The sequence below is a fragment of the Hyperolius riggenbachi genome, chromosome 2 (assembly GCF_040937935.1).
Source record: "Hyperolius riggenbachi isolate aHypRig1 chromosome 2, aHypRig1.pri, whole genome shotgun sequence".
In the NCBI taxonomy this organism is placed as follows: domain Eukaryota; kingdom Metazoa; phylum Chordata; class Amphibia; order Anura; family Hyperoliidae; genus Hyperolius; species Hyperolius riggenbachi.
Window position 1 is genome coordinate 558,558,119 of NC_090647.1, and position 15,927 is coordinate 558,574,045.

The 15,927-nt window shown below is 43.4% G+C and overlaps 1 protein-coding gene across 1 annotated transcript in view; it reads right to left on the bottom strand.

Moving 5' to 3' along the window:
- Positions 1–9,893: 9,893 nt before the first annotated feature.
- The window catches only part of LOC137545292 (zwei Ig domain protein zig-8-like), an 89,838-nt gene continuing 83,804 nt past the window's right edge, over positions 9,894–15,927 (bottom strand). The window contains exon 4 of the mRNA XM_068266406.1: positions 9,894–10,599. Coding sequence (XP_068122507.1) covers positions 10,481–10,599 — 119 coding nt within the window. The 3' untranslated portion in view covers positions 9,894–10,480. The remainder of the gene's footprint in view (positions 10,600–15,927) is intronic.

A 15,927-nucleotide genomic window follows, 5' to 3' on the forward strand; every position in this document is an offset into this window, starting at 1 on the left:
GGTTGGCCCGACACGCACGACATCAGACATTGCATAGAGTGCAATGTCTGATGTTCACACTGCATGCGTTCCGGACCTGTGCGGTCCGGGAACGCATGCTGCACGCAGATTTTACAAAAACGCGCGGCTGTCCCATTCACTTTTAAGTGATGGGATCAGCCACGCAACGCATACGAACGCGGATGGCCATGCGTTCGTACGCGTTGCGGTCCGCATGCGTGGCCGTCCGCATTTTGCAGTCTGAACGGGCCCTAAGAATGGCTGCAGTTTATATTTTCCTATTATTTTTGGCTCCGCCCACTTTTTGTAACCTTGACACACAGTCACTCAAAGACCAAATTTGTGAGCTTTCAGGTTCCTGGCATCAAAAATGTGTGAATGGAAGTAGTTTATCCACCAAGAAAGTCTGATTGGCTGTTTGTGGCCCCGCCCCTTTAGTGAATTTGGACCCCAGTCACCCAATGACCGACTGTAGCAAGTTTGAAGCCTCTGCCATTAAAAGTGTAAGAATGGCAGCAGTTTTAATATTCCCCTTGAAAATCAATAGGTGACTTTTGATTGGCTGTTGTAGGCTCCACCCACTTTCCTGAATATTAATCTGATTCTCCCAGTGACCAAGTGTGCCAAGTTTGAAAACCCTGCGATTAACAGTGTAAGAATGGCTGCAGTTTGCATTTTTCCATTTAAAATGAATGTCTGAAATTTCATTGGCTGTTTTATGCTCCGCCCACTTTTCCTGGATTTGTAACCTCGGTCACCAAGTGACCAACTGTGCCAAGTGTGGGGACCCTGGCTCGATTACTGTGAGAATGGCAGCCTTTTCCATTTTTTCCATTCACTTTAATGGGTGGAATCTGATTTGCTGTTTGTAGCTCCGCCCAGCTAAGCAGGGGGAACGCAAGACCCCCAGAACCTATCATCCCAGGTAGTAAGGGATCTGTGTACCAAGTTTCGTTCAAATCGGTCAAGCCGTTTTCACGTGATCGCGACACACACATACACACACACACGCACACACACACGCACACACACACACACACACATACATCCGATTTTATATATATAGATAATAATATTCATATTTTTATAGGGCTTTTCTCCCTGGGAACCCTCCGTTCTGCAGTCTCAAAGGCTCAGGAAAAGAGGTGGGTTTTTAGCCTTTTCTTAAAGGATACCCGAACTGAAATGTGACATGATGAGATAGACATGAGTATGTACAGTGCCTAGCACACAAATAACTAGGCTGTGTTCTTTTTTTTCTTTCTCTGTCTGAAAGAGTTAAATATCAGGTATGTAAGTGGCTAACTCAGTCCTGATTTAGACAGGAAGTGACTATAGTGTGACCCTCACTGATAAGAAATTCCCATTTTTATCTCTTCCTGGTCTCAGAAGCCATTTTCTGCTAGGAAAGTGTTTTATAATTGGAATTTCTTATCAGTGAGGGTCACACTGTAGTCACTTGCTGTCTGAGTCAGAACTGAGTCAGCCACTTACATACCTAATATTTAACTCTTTCAGACAGAGAAAGAAAAAAAGGAACACAGCATAGTTATTTGTGTGCTAGGCACTGTACATACACATGTCTATCTCATTATGTGACATTTCAGTTCGGGTATCCTTTAAAGAGAACCCGAGGTGGTCTCTAAGAATGATGTCTGCACACAGAGGCTGGGTCTGCTTATATTTCCCAGCCTCTGTTGCTATCCCTAAGTTCCCCCTGCGCTCTGCTATGCCCTCATAAATCACAGTGGCACTGTCGACACGCAGCGGGCTGTTTTTACCTATGTAGTGTCACTCTCGCCGCTCCCCCTGCCTCCTGCATAGGGGGATTGGAGGGAAGGGGCGCGGCCGGGGACCGGAGCTATGCAGGAGGCGGGGGGAGCGGCAAGACAGACAGTACATAGGTAAACACAGCTCGCTGCGACACGCTGCGTGTCGACAGCGCGGCTGTGATTTATGAGGGCATAGCAGAGCGCAGGGGGACTTAGGGGGGATTAAGATAGTAACAGAGGCTGGGCAATATAAGCAGACCCAGCCTCTGTGTGGAGATATCATTCTTAGAACCCACCTTGGGTTCTCTTTAAAGTGAACCAGAGATGAAGCACCCTCATGTATTTACTATGTATATCAGTGGGAACATTAGAGAAAACACCTACCCTGCTCTCTGTTTCACCCTTCACTGCTCAGCCTGCTTGTTTACAGCCCTAATAAAATCCCCGACAGAGCATTCAGTCTGGCTTTGCTCAGGAATCATTATAGCCGAGTCTTCTCTGATGTCTTTTCAAGCGCAAGCCTGCCCCCTCCTGGCTCTGCTTTCCTGTTCTGTGTACTTGCAGCATCACAGAGAGCTGTTATGAGATGGGAGGAGCTGCTGGTGCCGAGGAAGGAGTTATGCCTGTTTTTTTTTTTTTTTATCTACTGTATATTTGTAAAGCTACGTACACACATACGACAACGATCGTTCGTTGTGAACGACGAACGAACTTTTAATTGACGAAAGAACGACCTAAGTAAAGTTAGTTTTTAAAGGTGTGTAACGATGTGATCGTTAGAACGAAAGTTACATCACGTAAAGCAATTATTGCGCTTGCGCATAAAAATGAAAAGTTCCATGGAGAAATAGCGAAATGCGCATGTCAAGCCTAGTACAAACGATCGTTTCCAACGATGTACTACTTTTGTAAACGATCGTCGTTGGAAAAAATCTGCCAAGCTAGATCGTTCGTTTTTTAACGATCTAGCTCGTCCGTCATTAGACTTAATGGTCGTTGGCTGCTTTTTTTTAAAGAGAATCTGAAGCGAGTATAAAACTCGCTTCTTCTCTTATATATAGCAGGGGCATGTGTGCCCCTGCTAATCCGCCGCAATACCGCCGCACAACGGGGGTCCCTTCACCCCCAAACCCACCCCAGTCCAGAGCGGAATCTCTTCCGCATAGAGGCAGGGCTAACCGCCGCAGCCCTGCCTCACACGCGTCTATCAGACGCGTACCTCCGCCTCTCCCCCGCCCCTCTCAGTCTTCCTTCACTGAGAGGGGCGGGGGAGAGGCGGCGATGCGCGTCTGATAGACGCGCTGAGAGGCAGGGCTGCAGCCGTTAGCCCTGCCTCTCGGAGCAGCAAAATCTACGACCAATTTGGTCGTTGATTTTGCGGGGGTGGGTTTGGGGGGTAAGGGACCCCCGTTGTGTGGCGGTATTGCGGCGGTTTAGCAGGGGCACAAATGCCCCTGCTATATATGAGACAAGAAGCCAGATTTTTACTCGCTTCAGTGTCTCTTTAAATGATCGTCATTTGAAATGATCGGGGAACGATCGTTTCAAACGACTATAGTCGCATGTGTGTACGCACCTTTAGTCATAAGAGGTTTTTAGAAATGGTGATTTCATTTTGCACACAGCCCACTGTTCCTGGTACAATGTATGGTGACAATATTATATTTGGAAATAAAGGTGGAGTTTTGCGTCTGTCACTAATTACAAGCCCATGTAACCACTTAAGCCTAACTGGACAAGTATATTTGTCCAGTGTAGTTGTGGAGACTGCACCACCAGTTTGTTACTAAGTGAGGCACATGTGGTATCATTTTAACCATGAAGAGTTGTAGAATACATTTTGGTGTGTCTTCTTAGGTAAAGTCATTGAAAAGGCTGTCTATCTGCAACTTGAAACCAGGCTGTCAGTAAACAACATCCTGGACCCTCTACAATCTGGCTTTAAAGAGACTCTGTAACAACAAAAACCTCCCCTGGGGGGTACTCACCTCGGGTGGGGGAAGCCTAATGAGGCTTCCCACGCCGTCCTCTGTCCCACGGGGGTCTCGCTGCAGCCCTCCGAACAGCCGGCGACAGACCCGACTGTAAAATCAATATTTACCTTTGCTGGCTCCAGCGGGGGCGCTGTGGCTGCTTTCCGCTCCGAACTACACGGAAATACCCGATCTCATTCGGGTCCGCTCTACTGCGCAGGCGCCGGAAACTTGCGCCTGCGCAGTAGAGCAGACCCGACGGCGATCGGGTATTTCCGTGTAGTTCAGAGCCGACAGCCGTCAGAGCGCCTGCGCAGGAGCCGGGAAGGTAAATATTGACGTCACCGCTGCACGGAGGGCTGCAGCGAGACCCCTGACGGATGGAGGATGGCGTGGGAAGCCTCGATAGGATCCGGAGGCTTCCCCCACCCGAGGTGAGTACCCCCCAGGGGACGTTTTGTCGTTACAGTTCCTCACAGTTCCTCTTTAAGAAACACCACAGCTGTGAAACAGCCCTCATCCAAGTCTGCAACGATCTGCTCATGGCAAGGGACAGAGGGGAATGTTCCATCCTAATCCTGTTGGATCTTTCAGCGGCTTTTGATACAGTTGACCATGAAATCCCGCTTAACAGACTGCCGGAGTCCTGTGGCATCAGTAGATCAGTCCTCCAGTGGTTCAGATCATTCCTTAGTTACTGACAGAACACAGAGAGTATCCCTAGGACCTATAATGTCCAAACCTGCACTGCTACAAAGGAGTGCCACAAGGATCAATCCTATCCCCTCTGCTGTTTGCAATCTACATGTTGCCACTCGGTACACTTATCCAACGACATGGCCTGACGTACCACTGCTACGCCGATGACACACAGCTATACCTGTCCTTCAAACCTAGTGGAACAGACCCTACTCCAAAAATAAACTATTGCTTAGCTGAGCTACAGGCACGGATGAATGATAACTGGTTGAAACTGAATGCTGACAAAACTGAGGTCCTGTTTGTCCAAAGCCAGTGCTCGCCATCAAAAAAGCTCTATCCTAAAGCAACACCAATCAGGATTGGGAATTCAGACATAAACAGCTCCAACCTTGTGCGCAGCCTTGGTGTACTAATCGATGGGGATTTGAGTTTCAGAAACCAAATTTCATCTGTAGTTAAATCTTCCTACTTTCATCTGAAGAACATTGCAAAGATTAAACATCTGATTCCCCCAGAGGATCTTCCAACCCTAGTTCACGCCTTCATCACATCACGGCTGGATTACTGCAATGCCCTTTATGCTGACCTCCCCAAAAAGGACCTGCGTCGCCTGCAATTAGTGCAGAATGCTGCTGCCAGATTGATAACAAACCAGCCTCGCCACTGTCACATTACACCGATCCTTCGCTCACTGCACTGGCTACCAGTAGAATTGAGAACACTCTTCAAGATTGGACTGTTGACATTCAAATCCCTGCACAATCTGGGCCCTGGATACATGAAGGACTTGCTGAGGCTGCACCACACCTCCCACAACCTCAGATCAGCAAGTTCTATAAACTTGGTCACTCCCAGAGTGCACCTCAAAAAATCTGTAGACAGAGCCTTCTGTCATGCTGCCCCTACTCTTTGGAACTCCCTGCCACATCCAGTAAAGACAGCACCATCCCTGGAGCTATTCAAATCTAGACTGAAAAGCCACCTGTTTAGCCTGGCATTTCCAGATTTATAAAATTCTTCCTCTGTACCACGATGGTCGGAGCCATGCTTATGCGCTTTGAGTCCTACGGGAGAAAAGCGATTTACAAATGTTATTTGTTGTTGTTAAAGCTTGGACACACATCACATAGAAAATGGGTAGAGACAAACTCAATCCAACATAAAGTCATTTTCAAAAACTATGATCAAACTTGGGAAAGTCTTAAAGGGACACTTAAGCCAGAAAAAAAAATGCGTTTTACTTACCTGGGGCTTCTACCAGCCCCCTGCAGCAGTCCTGTGCCCTCGCAGCCACTCACTAATCCTCTGGTCCCCTGCTGCCAGCTAGTTTCGTTTTTGCCGACAGGCCCGGCCACGCGTAGCTTTCTCTGCATTCCTGACTATAATTAGCGCTATTGCGGGCCGCAACGCGTACAAAAATACGTACTTATCTATGCGTAAGTAATGCGGCAACGCGTATCCCGCAATAGTGCTAATTGCTACGCGTGGCCAGCCTGTCTGGCTTAAGTGTCCCTTGAACAAAACTACTGAAGACATTTTAACCCTGATAAGTTGTAGAATGGAGTTTAGAGAGTTTTAGAGTTGAGGCCCATGTCTTGTGTATTCTTTTTAGTCATAAACTGAATCAAACACAATTACATTTTCACATATTCTGTACCAAATTAAAAGACTTGGCTTTTTAAATATGTATGCCATATTACTTTTATTTTTGCAAATAAGGTCTCATAATCATTGATAGTGTACAATGAGAAAGCAAAAAAACACAAACAGAAAAAAAGGCACCTTTATTTCCAAATACAATATTTTCACCATACATTGTGCTAGGAACATAATCTAAATGTTGTAATAACCAGGATGGATGAGCAAATACAATTTGTGGGTTTAACTTATACTTAGCACTGTTTATTGTAAAGCTATATTGAATGTAAATGGAGAAATTGTGGTTTGTTTTTTCTATTTTTTACCTTCATTTCCCTTTAAAATGCATAGAAAATACAGTAATTACTAAACAAAATTTTCACACACTAAAAGCCTAATGTGTCCTGAAAAAAAACCAATATGTAGATAATTTAGGTGCGATTAGTAGTAATGAAGTTATTGACGAATGAATGGGAGCAGTGCTGATATGTGAAAATTGCTTTCGTCCTGAAGTGGATAAGCAAATAGAACAGTAATATACCCTCATGACATACATAGTAAAAGAAAAAGCACCTAATGTAACTATTTATGTATGTATTATAAATGCTTTGATTGTAAATGCGGTCATTTTTTTCTTTTTTTACAATTGTTTTATTATGGTAACTATGAGGGGGGGGGGGGGGGTGCAGGATGAAGCAGGTATAAATGTATTTTTATTTACTATGTGTAAAATGTGTATTTTAACTTATGTATTTTTTTTACCACTAGATGTCCTCACACTCACTGTCTCTGTGCTTAGAACTAGCACAAAGACAGTGTTTGTTACAGCAAATGTCAAGCCATGATCGTTGCCTTACAGGCACTTTGATTGATGGTTTTACCAATCGTGGCTATGCAGATTCCTGACCGGTGCCCTGCGGGGGAGGAGGTTTTAAAACGTCCTGTGGCCCATTAAGAGGGACCAACAGGATGACTTAAAATGTAGCACGGGCAGGTTTCTACCTTGTAGTATTTAGCTGTTTAAGTGTTTGTAATAAAACGTTTTTGGAAAAAAATGCCATTTGTATTTTATTTTTTTCAAATTCTTTTTTTTTTAGGGAAAAATATCACAGAGGTTAATCTGAAATGTATAAATGTTCTGTTGGGTTGTTCTTAATCAAGCATTTTAGGAGCTCTGTCTAATTTCCAGCCAATTAGAATGTTTAGATAACACCAGTTGCCGACAGCACGTTGCCAGGGGGAGGGACTCGGGGCAAGGGCACCAAATCTCAGCAACGGTGCCCAGACGCTTCCATGGGATTAAATCAGGATCTCTTGATGCAGAAAAGTAGTGCAGTGATAATGGTGGTGATTAAAGTGGGATTGTCAGCCATAAAATCAAATTCCATCTACCCACTGCTCTGTGGTTATTATGTAGTCTACATCCTTACTCTGCATTGCAAGCATTCCAATATAATCATACATGTTTCTGCCGTAATAAACTCTTATCTCAGTGAGGCCTGTAACCCACTACAAATCGCAAATCGCTAGCGCAATCACTAGCGTTTTTAATTAGCGTTTTGTAAGCAATTTCATGAGCGTTTTCCAGCGATTTTGGTAGTGATTTTAAAAAGTGTAAGCTTTTTGCCAGCAATTGTGATAGCGATTTGTGATTAGAAATTTTAATTCTGATTAGTCCATTCAATTTATTTTAATTTTTTTACAGTGTGCAGTAATTAAAAATCGCACACAAATCGCTATGAGTAGCGATTCATGAGCACTTTGCCTGCTCTTCAAATCAACACTTCACATTGAAATGTAAACACTCCCAAAATGCTGCATGTTCTGCGATTTAGATTTTGCGAATCGCAATCACTACTGTGAAATTTGTTACATTTATTTACATTGGCAGTGCGTTTAGGGAAATCGCTAGAGATTTAAAGTACTCCCTAAACGCTCTAGTGGGTTCAATTTAGTACATTGCCGGGTAGAGGGAAGCTTGTTGTCTCCACTCTCACTTTCCGGCTCCTCACTGATCGGCTGAGGGCAGTTCAGTGTGACACAAGGCTGAGGTTGCAGAAGCTGCTGAAATATGATCTACGTTGTGCTGAAAGCTAGAAATGACAGTTCAGTTTCTAGGAGAAAAAATAAGAGTAAGGGAGAAAATTAAATCAGGCGTGGCTTCAGTCAGAGGCATTAAGATGGCAAATGCCTGGAACAAGTTTCTCTTTATTTACTATATAAAATTGACTGACATTAAAATGTGGACAGTACAATGCATGTGTTATGTAAGTAGAGCAAGTATTTATCTACTTATATATGTGTTTTTTTCCTGGTATAGTATTGTTGATCTTACTGCTTTAAGATATTAAAAAGGCACATAACTGGCTCCTGTAAAACCATTATTATAACACTAATCTGGTTGCCATTATTATTCTAATAACAGGTGATAATTAGGGTGTAAACCAGTTACAGGATTGGTTAGATAATATATCACACCCAGTGACCAGTCCTATAGACACACATTCCATCCCCTCCATCATGTAGCCAGCAGCGGTGACTAACAATGCCATAAAGAATAAAGTATATAAAGTAGTATATATATATTACAGTATATACATATAAATTAATAATACAAATATTCACAAAATTATTTTTCTTTTTTTTTTCTTTTCATCTTTTGTGTTTACATGGAGAACAGAAGAACAAGATAAAATCCACTTAAAACGGATCCGAGATGAAAAACGAACTATAACAAGTAACTTGTCTATATATCTTATCTAAAGTTTAGATAGTTTACACAGCAAATCTAGCTGCAAACAGCTCTAATAGAAAATGATTATTTATTCCTGTGATACAATGACAGCAGCCATGTTCTGTTTGTCACATATGGCCTCAATTCACTAAGCTTAACTCCTGTCTTTAATAACTCTTCAGAGCTGTTTTACAGTTATCACCATGGTGATATAATTGTGATAACTGTAAAACAGCTCTGAAGAGTTATTAAAGACAGGAGTAAAGCTTAGTGAATTTAGGCCATTTAATGTCACAGCCTGAGGGCTGGAGATGCTATCAGCTTGCCTGTGTGTAAATTCAGTCCCCTCTCCTCCTTCCCTCTGCTTCTGAAATCAATGGCTAGTAACACCTCCCTCTCCTACTGCCCAGACTGACCTCCTGTAAGCCCTTGCTACTGTTTGAAAATGCCAAGGCTCTCTGAAAAGCTGTGGGTGAGGCTTGTTTAGTTTATAGGGAACTAGAGTATTAAAACAAAACAAAAAAGTATTTGGCTTGAGGAATGCCCTATAAACTGTATGAAAGGAACACAATTATGCAACGAGTAAAAGTTTATCTCGAATCCACTTTAAAGGACTTAATGCACTTAAAGTGGACCTGAACTTAGAACTTTCTCTCAGCTCTAAAAGATAAGCAATATCATAATAACTTTTAAACAAAAACATTTCTTTGTTAGAGCTGATACAAATCCTAAAATATATCTGCACCGTTTCTACTTCGTGCTTTCATGGAAGCAGCCATATTGTTAACATGCCGTGCTTTCAAATGGCCTTATCTGCCTTATCTGCCGTGGCAGTCATGTGACCCACAGATCTGATTACAACTTGTGATTAGACACAAATGAGGGGGAATTAAACAGGCTAAACTCTCTAAATACACACAGGGTTTGTAAGGTATGTTTTCCTTCTGTCCTGTGCAAGAGTACAGGTCCACTTTAAAAGACAACTGGAACGAGAAGGATATGCAAGCTGCCATATTTATTTCCTTTTAAACAATACCAGTTGCCTGGCAGGTCTGCTGGTCTATTTGGCTGAAGTAGTGTCTGAATAACACCAGAAACAAGCATGCAGCTAGTCTTGTCAGATCTGACAATAATGTCAGAAACACCTGATCTGCTGCATGCTTGTTCAGGGGCTATGGCTGAAAGTATTAGAGGCAGAGGATCAGCAGGACAGCCAGGCAAATGGTATTGCTCAAAAGGAAATAAATATGGCAGCCTCCATATCCCTCCTGTTACAGTTCTCTTTTAAGTGCGGTAATATTGCTGTGCTCAGTAGAAAGTAAACGGCAATATCAGCTTTACTACCAGCAGCGTGTACTGCGAGTTACCCGATTAGAGCGACTCTTGGTACTCAAGTACCACGTTGCTATAGTAACATGCGTTACTAGCGGGGACTCGTTAGTAATGTGTTACCATAGCTGTGTATAGCAATTATACCGCGCTTTAGTCATCAACCTAGAGCCAGATCAAACCCCGGGCAACGTAGGCAGGTGCTTGGGGCCTAGTGGCTGTCAAGGGGTACAACTGACACTTTCTCTGACCCCTCTCCTATCCGTTATTACCAGGAGGGGCAAAAGTACTTCCTTGCCTTGGGCCATATCTCTTCTTAATCCATCTCTGCCTCAACCCCATTGTGCGCAGTTAGCAAGACAATAAATGAGGGCCAAGCTAATGACAAAAAAACCAGCTCCAAATATCCATCTCCACGTTTTCCAGGCTGCCGGGGGATCCGGAGGCTTCACTGGAAGAGAACAGAGAGATATTCACAACATCCTTCCATCAGGCATTTAACCACTTCAGCCCTCACTTTATGCATCCGAACAATGTTCACCTCCCATTCATTAGCCTATAACTTTATCACTACTTATCACAATGAACTGATCTATATCTTGTTTTCTCCGCCACCAATTAGGCTTTCTTTGGTTGGTACATTTTGCTAAGAGCTACCTTACTGTAAATGCATTTTAACAGTAAGAATAAGAAAAAAACTGAAAAAATGCATTATTTCTCAGTTTTCGACCATTATAGTTTTAAAATAATACATGCCTCCATAATTAAAACCCACGTATCGTATTTGCCCATTTGTCCCGGTTATTACACCATTTAAATTATGTCCCTATCACAATGTATGGCGGCAATATTTTATTTGGAAATAAAAGTGCATTTTTTCTGTTTTGCATCCATCACTATTTACAAGCTTATAATAAAAAAAAAATAGAAATATTTCATCTTTACATAGATATTTAAAAATTTTAGACCCTTAGGTAAATATTTATGTGTTTTTTTTTATTGTAATGTTTTTTTTTTTATTATTAAACATTTTATTTGGGTATTTTAAGGAAGGTGGGATGTAAATAGTAATTTTTTTAATATAAATATATGTTTATTTTATTTTTGTTTTTATGTAGATGTAGTTTTACTTTTTGCCCACAAGATGGCAACCTTAGGTTTGTTTACATGACGTCACTCTAAGTGTAACATGTACGCTTAGAGGGACATAGGGGGACGTAGGAGCCAGAAAAAGCAAGGCTTCCGAGAGAAGCTGTCGCTTTTTCTGCGGGGGAGAGGAATCAGTGATCGGGCACCATGGCCCAATTCATTGATTCCTGGGCTAACGATCCGTGCACGCGCACTATCGGCCGCGGGAGCGCACATGCCCTGACATGAAAAGGAGAAAGTGGTTAACATTGTTCATTCATACCTTACAATAGCCACATGGTGACCCAGAAACCCTAGGAAAGCACAAGGGGCTAAAAGAGAGAGACCAAAAACCTACTAAAAAGCAACAGTGGGGGAGATTTATCAAAGCATTACCGACAGCTTTTTCTTCTAAAACTGTTCTAACCAGCAGAGGAACTGTTCTGCATGATAGTAAGAAACTTCTCAAATCCTACATAACAGCAGCAGTTTAGCGTGGATTTCTAGAGCTGCACTACAGTTAAGAAAAGTGCAAATCCATCCCTAAACTGGCGCAGATTAAAGAGAAACTCCAACCTAGAATTGAACTTTATCCCAATCAGTAGCTGATACCCCCTTTTACATGAGAAATATAATGATTTTCACAAACAGACCATCAGGGGGCGCTGTATGACTGATTTTGTGCTGAAACCCCTCCCACAAGAAGCTCTGAGTACCGCGGTACTCTGGGCAAACTGCCACAATATAACAATGTTCACAGACAGGAATTAGCTGTTTACAGCTGTCTCTAACAGCCAAAACAGCTAGGAGCAGCTACATAACCTGCCCACAGTAAAAATGTCACCATGTAATACATGTCAGAATGTGAATCTGGGAGAGGAAAGATTTTACAATGAGCAAACACTGACTAAATCATTTATCCATAATTATGGTAAAAAATGAAGCACTTTTTTTACTACATTATTTTCACTGGAGTTCCTCTTTAAGAAGTGCTTCAAAGCGGTTCTCCAGTGCAGCAGTGCAGGCTAGATGTGATTTGTGAAGGGCTCCTCCCTCTCACTCAGAGCTTGCTGACAGCAGGTGTGTTAGTTACCTCAGCAACAGTAATTCCCTCACACACTGCCTGAGAGACCTTCCTAACTCCTCCTATTACTAACAGTTTAACCACTTGAGAACCGCAGTGTTAAACCCCCCTAGTGACCAGGCCAGTTTTTGTAAAATAGGCCACTGCAGCTTTAAAGAGAATCTGTATTGTTAAAATCGCACAAAAGTAAACATACCAGTGCGTTAGGGGACATCTCCTATTACCCTCTGTCACAATTTCGCCGCTCCTCGCCGCATTAAAAGTGGTTAAAAACAGTTTTAAAAAGTTTGTTTATAAACAAACAAAATGGCCACCAAAACAGTAAGTAGGTTGATGTACAGTATGTCCACACATAGAAAATACATCCATACACAAGCAGGCTGTATACAGCCTTCCTTTTGAATCTCAAGAGATCATTTGTGTGTTTCTTTCCCCCTTCTGCTCTCATGCATTGAAGTTTCAGGCTGCTTGTTTCTTCCTGCAAACAGCTTTGCCCTTGTCTGTAATTCTTCAGTATGTGAAAGCCCAGCCAGCTCAGAGGACGATTTATCCAGCTTGTAAAAGATAAGAGAGAAGAGAGAATCTGCCCTAATCTAAATAACACACAGGCAGTGTGCATAGAGGTACCTGGAAGGGGGAGTTCATATCAGAACCACAACACCGAAGAACTTGGCAGCCTTCCAGACACAGGCTGACAAGTCTGACAAGGGAAAGATACATTGATTTATTACAGAGACTGTTATAGTAGAAAGTGCTGCAGTAAGCCAGAACACATTAGAATAGCTTTTGGAACTTGTAGGATGATAAAAAACAGGATGCAATTTTTGTTACGGAGTCTCTTTAAGGCAAAGCTGCAGGGCCGTACAATTCAGCACACAAGTGATTCCCCCTTTTCTCCCCACCAACAGAGCACTCTGTTGGTGGGGTCTGATCGTCCCCCAGATTTTTTTTATTATAAATATTTATTGCTTTATTTTTTATAATAAATATTGTTTTTTTTTTTTTTTTATTATCTCCCCTCCCTCCCTTCCACTCTCCCCGCAGCCGGCCAATCATGGCGATCGGCTGTCATAGACTTCTGCCTATGAGAGCCGATCGCTCTCTAATGTCACACGGCTGTCCCCAGTACAGCACTGCAGCTGATCGCAGCGCTGTACTACCCTATTAGACGGCGCTTTCGCCGTCTAAGTCTCCCAAGCGGCGACCGCCGCTCGGAGACTGAAGGTGGGGCAGAGCCAATTGGCGTGGAGCAGTTGGCAAGTAGTTAAAGGAGAACTGTAGTGAGAGGTATATGGAGGCTGCCATATTGATTTCCTTTTAAGCTATACCAGTTGCCTGGCAGCCCTGCTGATCTATTTGGCTGCAGTAGTGTGAATCACACCAGAAACAAGCATGCAGCTAATCTTGTCAGATCTTACAAAAATGTCAAACACCAGATCTGCTGCATGCTTGTTCAGGGTCTAGGGCTAAAAGTATTGGAGGCAGAGGATCTGCAGGATAGCCAGGTAACTGGTATTGCTAAAAAGGAAATCAATATGGTAGCCTCCATATACCTTTCACTACAGTTCTCCTTTAAGAAGGAATCTGAACTATTAAGTGATTTCTTAGGATGTCTGAGACAGTTCTGCACGGATTATTAAAAACCTACTAATATTTTGTCTCAAACACTCTTGATAAATGTCCCCCACTGAGTATAGTTTTGCCTTTGTAAAAAATTGCAAAAATTCAGCTCTAAAGGGACCCTGAGCAGAGGGAAGGGAGGTGGGGGGGGAGGAAAGCTTAACTTCCTCGTAGCCCGCCAGGTCCCTCTGTGTCCCCTCCATGGTTCCACTGGTGGCTCTGTTAACCTGGCGACTTCGACTGAAGTTGTGCACATGTGGCCTGTCCAAGCATTCGGTGTGTCATCATGGCCGTCGTCATAAGAGTCTTGCGCATGCGCGGTTCAGCCTTTCAGATAAGGCGCAGGACCCTCACATCGACAGCGCGATGATGCGCCGGTTGCCTGGACGGGCTGCATATGCGGGACTTTGACTGATCGTGCCCCTACCAGAACCACAAGCAGGACCACAGGGGGGGGCCCAGAGGACACCAAGGCACCTCACGGGCTAGATCTATGAGAGTGGGAGGCAGTTTACATCCAAACAGCAGCTCTGGGAGGCTATTTTGACATCCTGCAAAAGAAATTTAAGCAAAAATTCTCAAAAATCTAGCAAGTTCAATGGATGCTGGAATTGTGAAGCTGCTATCAAATCGGGGGGCCCTATATTCATATGTAGCTTGACCTGGTAAATTTCTGATTCAAATAGCTTTTGATATCTGTAAATATGATCTCCTAATGTCACAAATTAAACAAATGACCAATTTCAGTTTTTTACAACCTATGTTTTGAAACTCTGTTGTCATATCTGTAATATTTTGGAACAGTGCGTTTAAAGTTTTCTAAGTTTGAAAAACATACTGTTACTAGTAGGAGGTTTGTACACTAACTTCAAATTATGCTCTGATGTACAGTTGCTCAAATCCGAATTCGGGAGATACCCGAATAGTTCTATCCGGATATCTCCCAGTAAACCTGTGCGGGCTGGGCGGGGGGGGGGGGGGGGGGGTCAATATTACATGTATGATGTCTTCTTTGGTCCGTCCCTCGGCGCCTCCCACGATGCGTTCCATGCGCCGGTCACGTGACTACAAACACTTCCTCCTTTAACCCGGAAGGAGGAAGTGTTTGTAGTTACGTGAACGCCGCTTGGACCGCATCGTGGGAGGCACCGAGGGACGGACTGAAGAAGACGTCATACAGGTAATGCCGTGTCCGCATGAGACGCCGTCTCCTCCTGCGACCCTCAAGATCCCTCCGCTGGTTCTCCTCTTGGCCATTCACATGGGACTCCTACTACGGGCTTGGCAGCATCACCAGGGATCCTTATAAGGCTGGATGATACCCCTTTTGGCACATATGGCACATTTGGCAGTTCTAATCTTGGAGGCCTATACAGTTAGTAACACTGGACATCTTGCCATCACACACCGAGCATCTAGCTTATTGTGTCACAGTGGATGCACATGGTGACGTCCAGGACTCTCAAGCTTTTGGTCAATTTGAAGACGACAGAGTGGTGAGAGACTGTGGTAACACTTGCAATTTTATGTTGCTCTCATGGATCTGGCTGTCTCATGCTGCGCTTGAGCACACTGATGACCAGCTTGCTGCTTTGCTCTTTCTAGCCTGCTTTGGATGCTAACTTTTTTCCCTGCTTCTGCGGACAGTCACGTTTTTTATAGGTCCCATACCATCTCAGTAAGCTCACTTGTGACATTCACCTGGCCAGTTAGCTGTGTGAGTGGTGGTTGTGATGTGGGTCTGCATGAGGAGATGGCCATCTCATGTCATTTTAACTTTCTCTATGGAATAGATTTACTGAATAAAATTTGCATTACATTTTTATAATTGCATTTCAGTGTTTACTTGGATAGGTACCGTGAGCATCAGTAGAAGGTTCTTTTCTCCTATCGATTGGGTCATATAGGTAGGATTGACCCCCCTCCCCCCCCCCCCTCCCAGCCTGC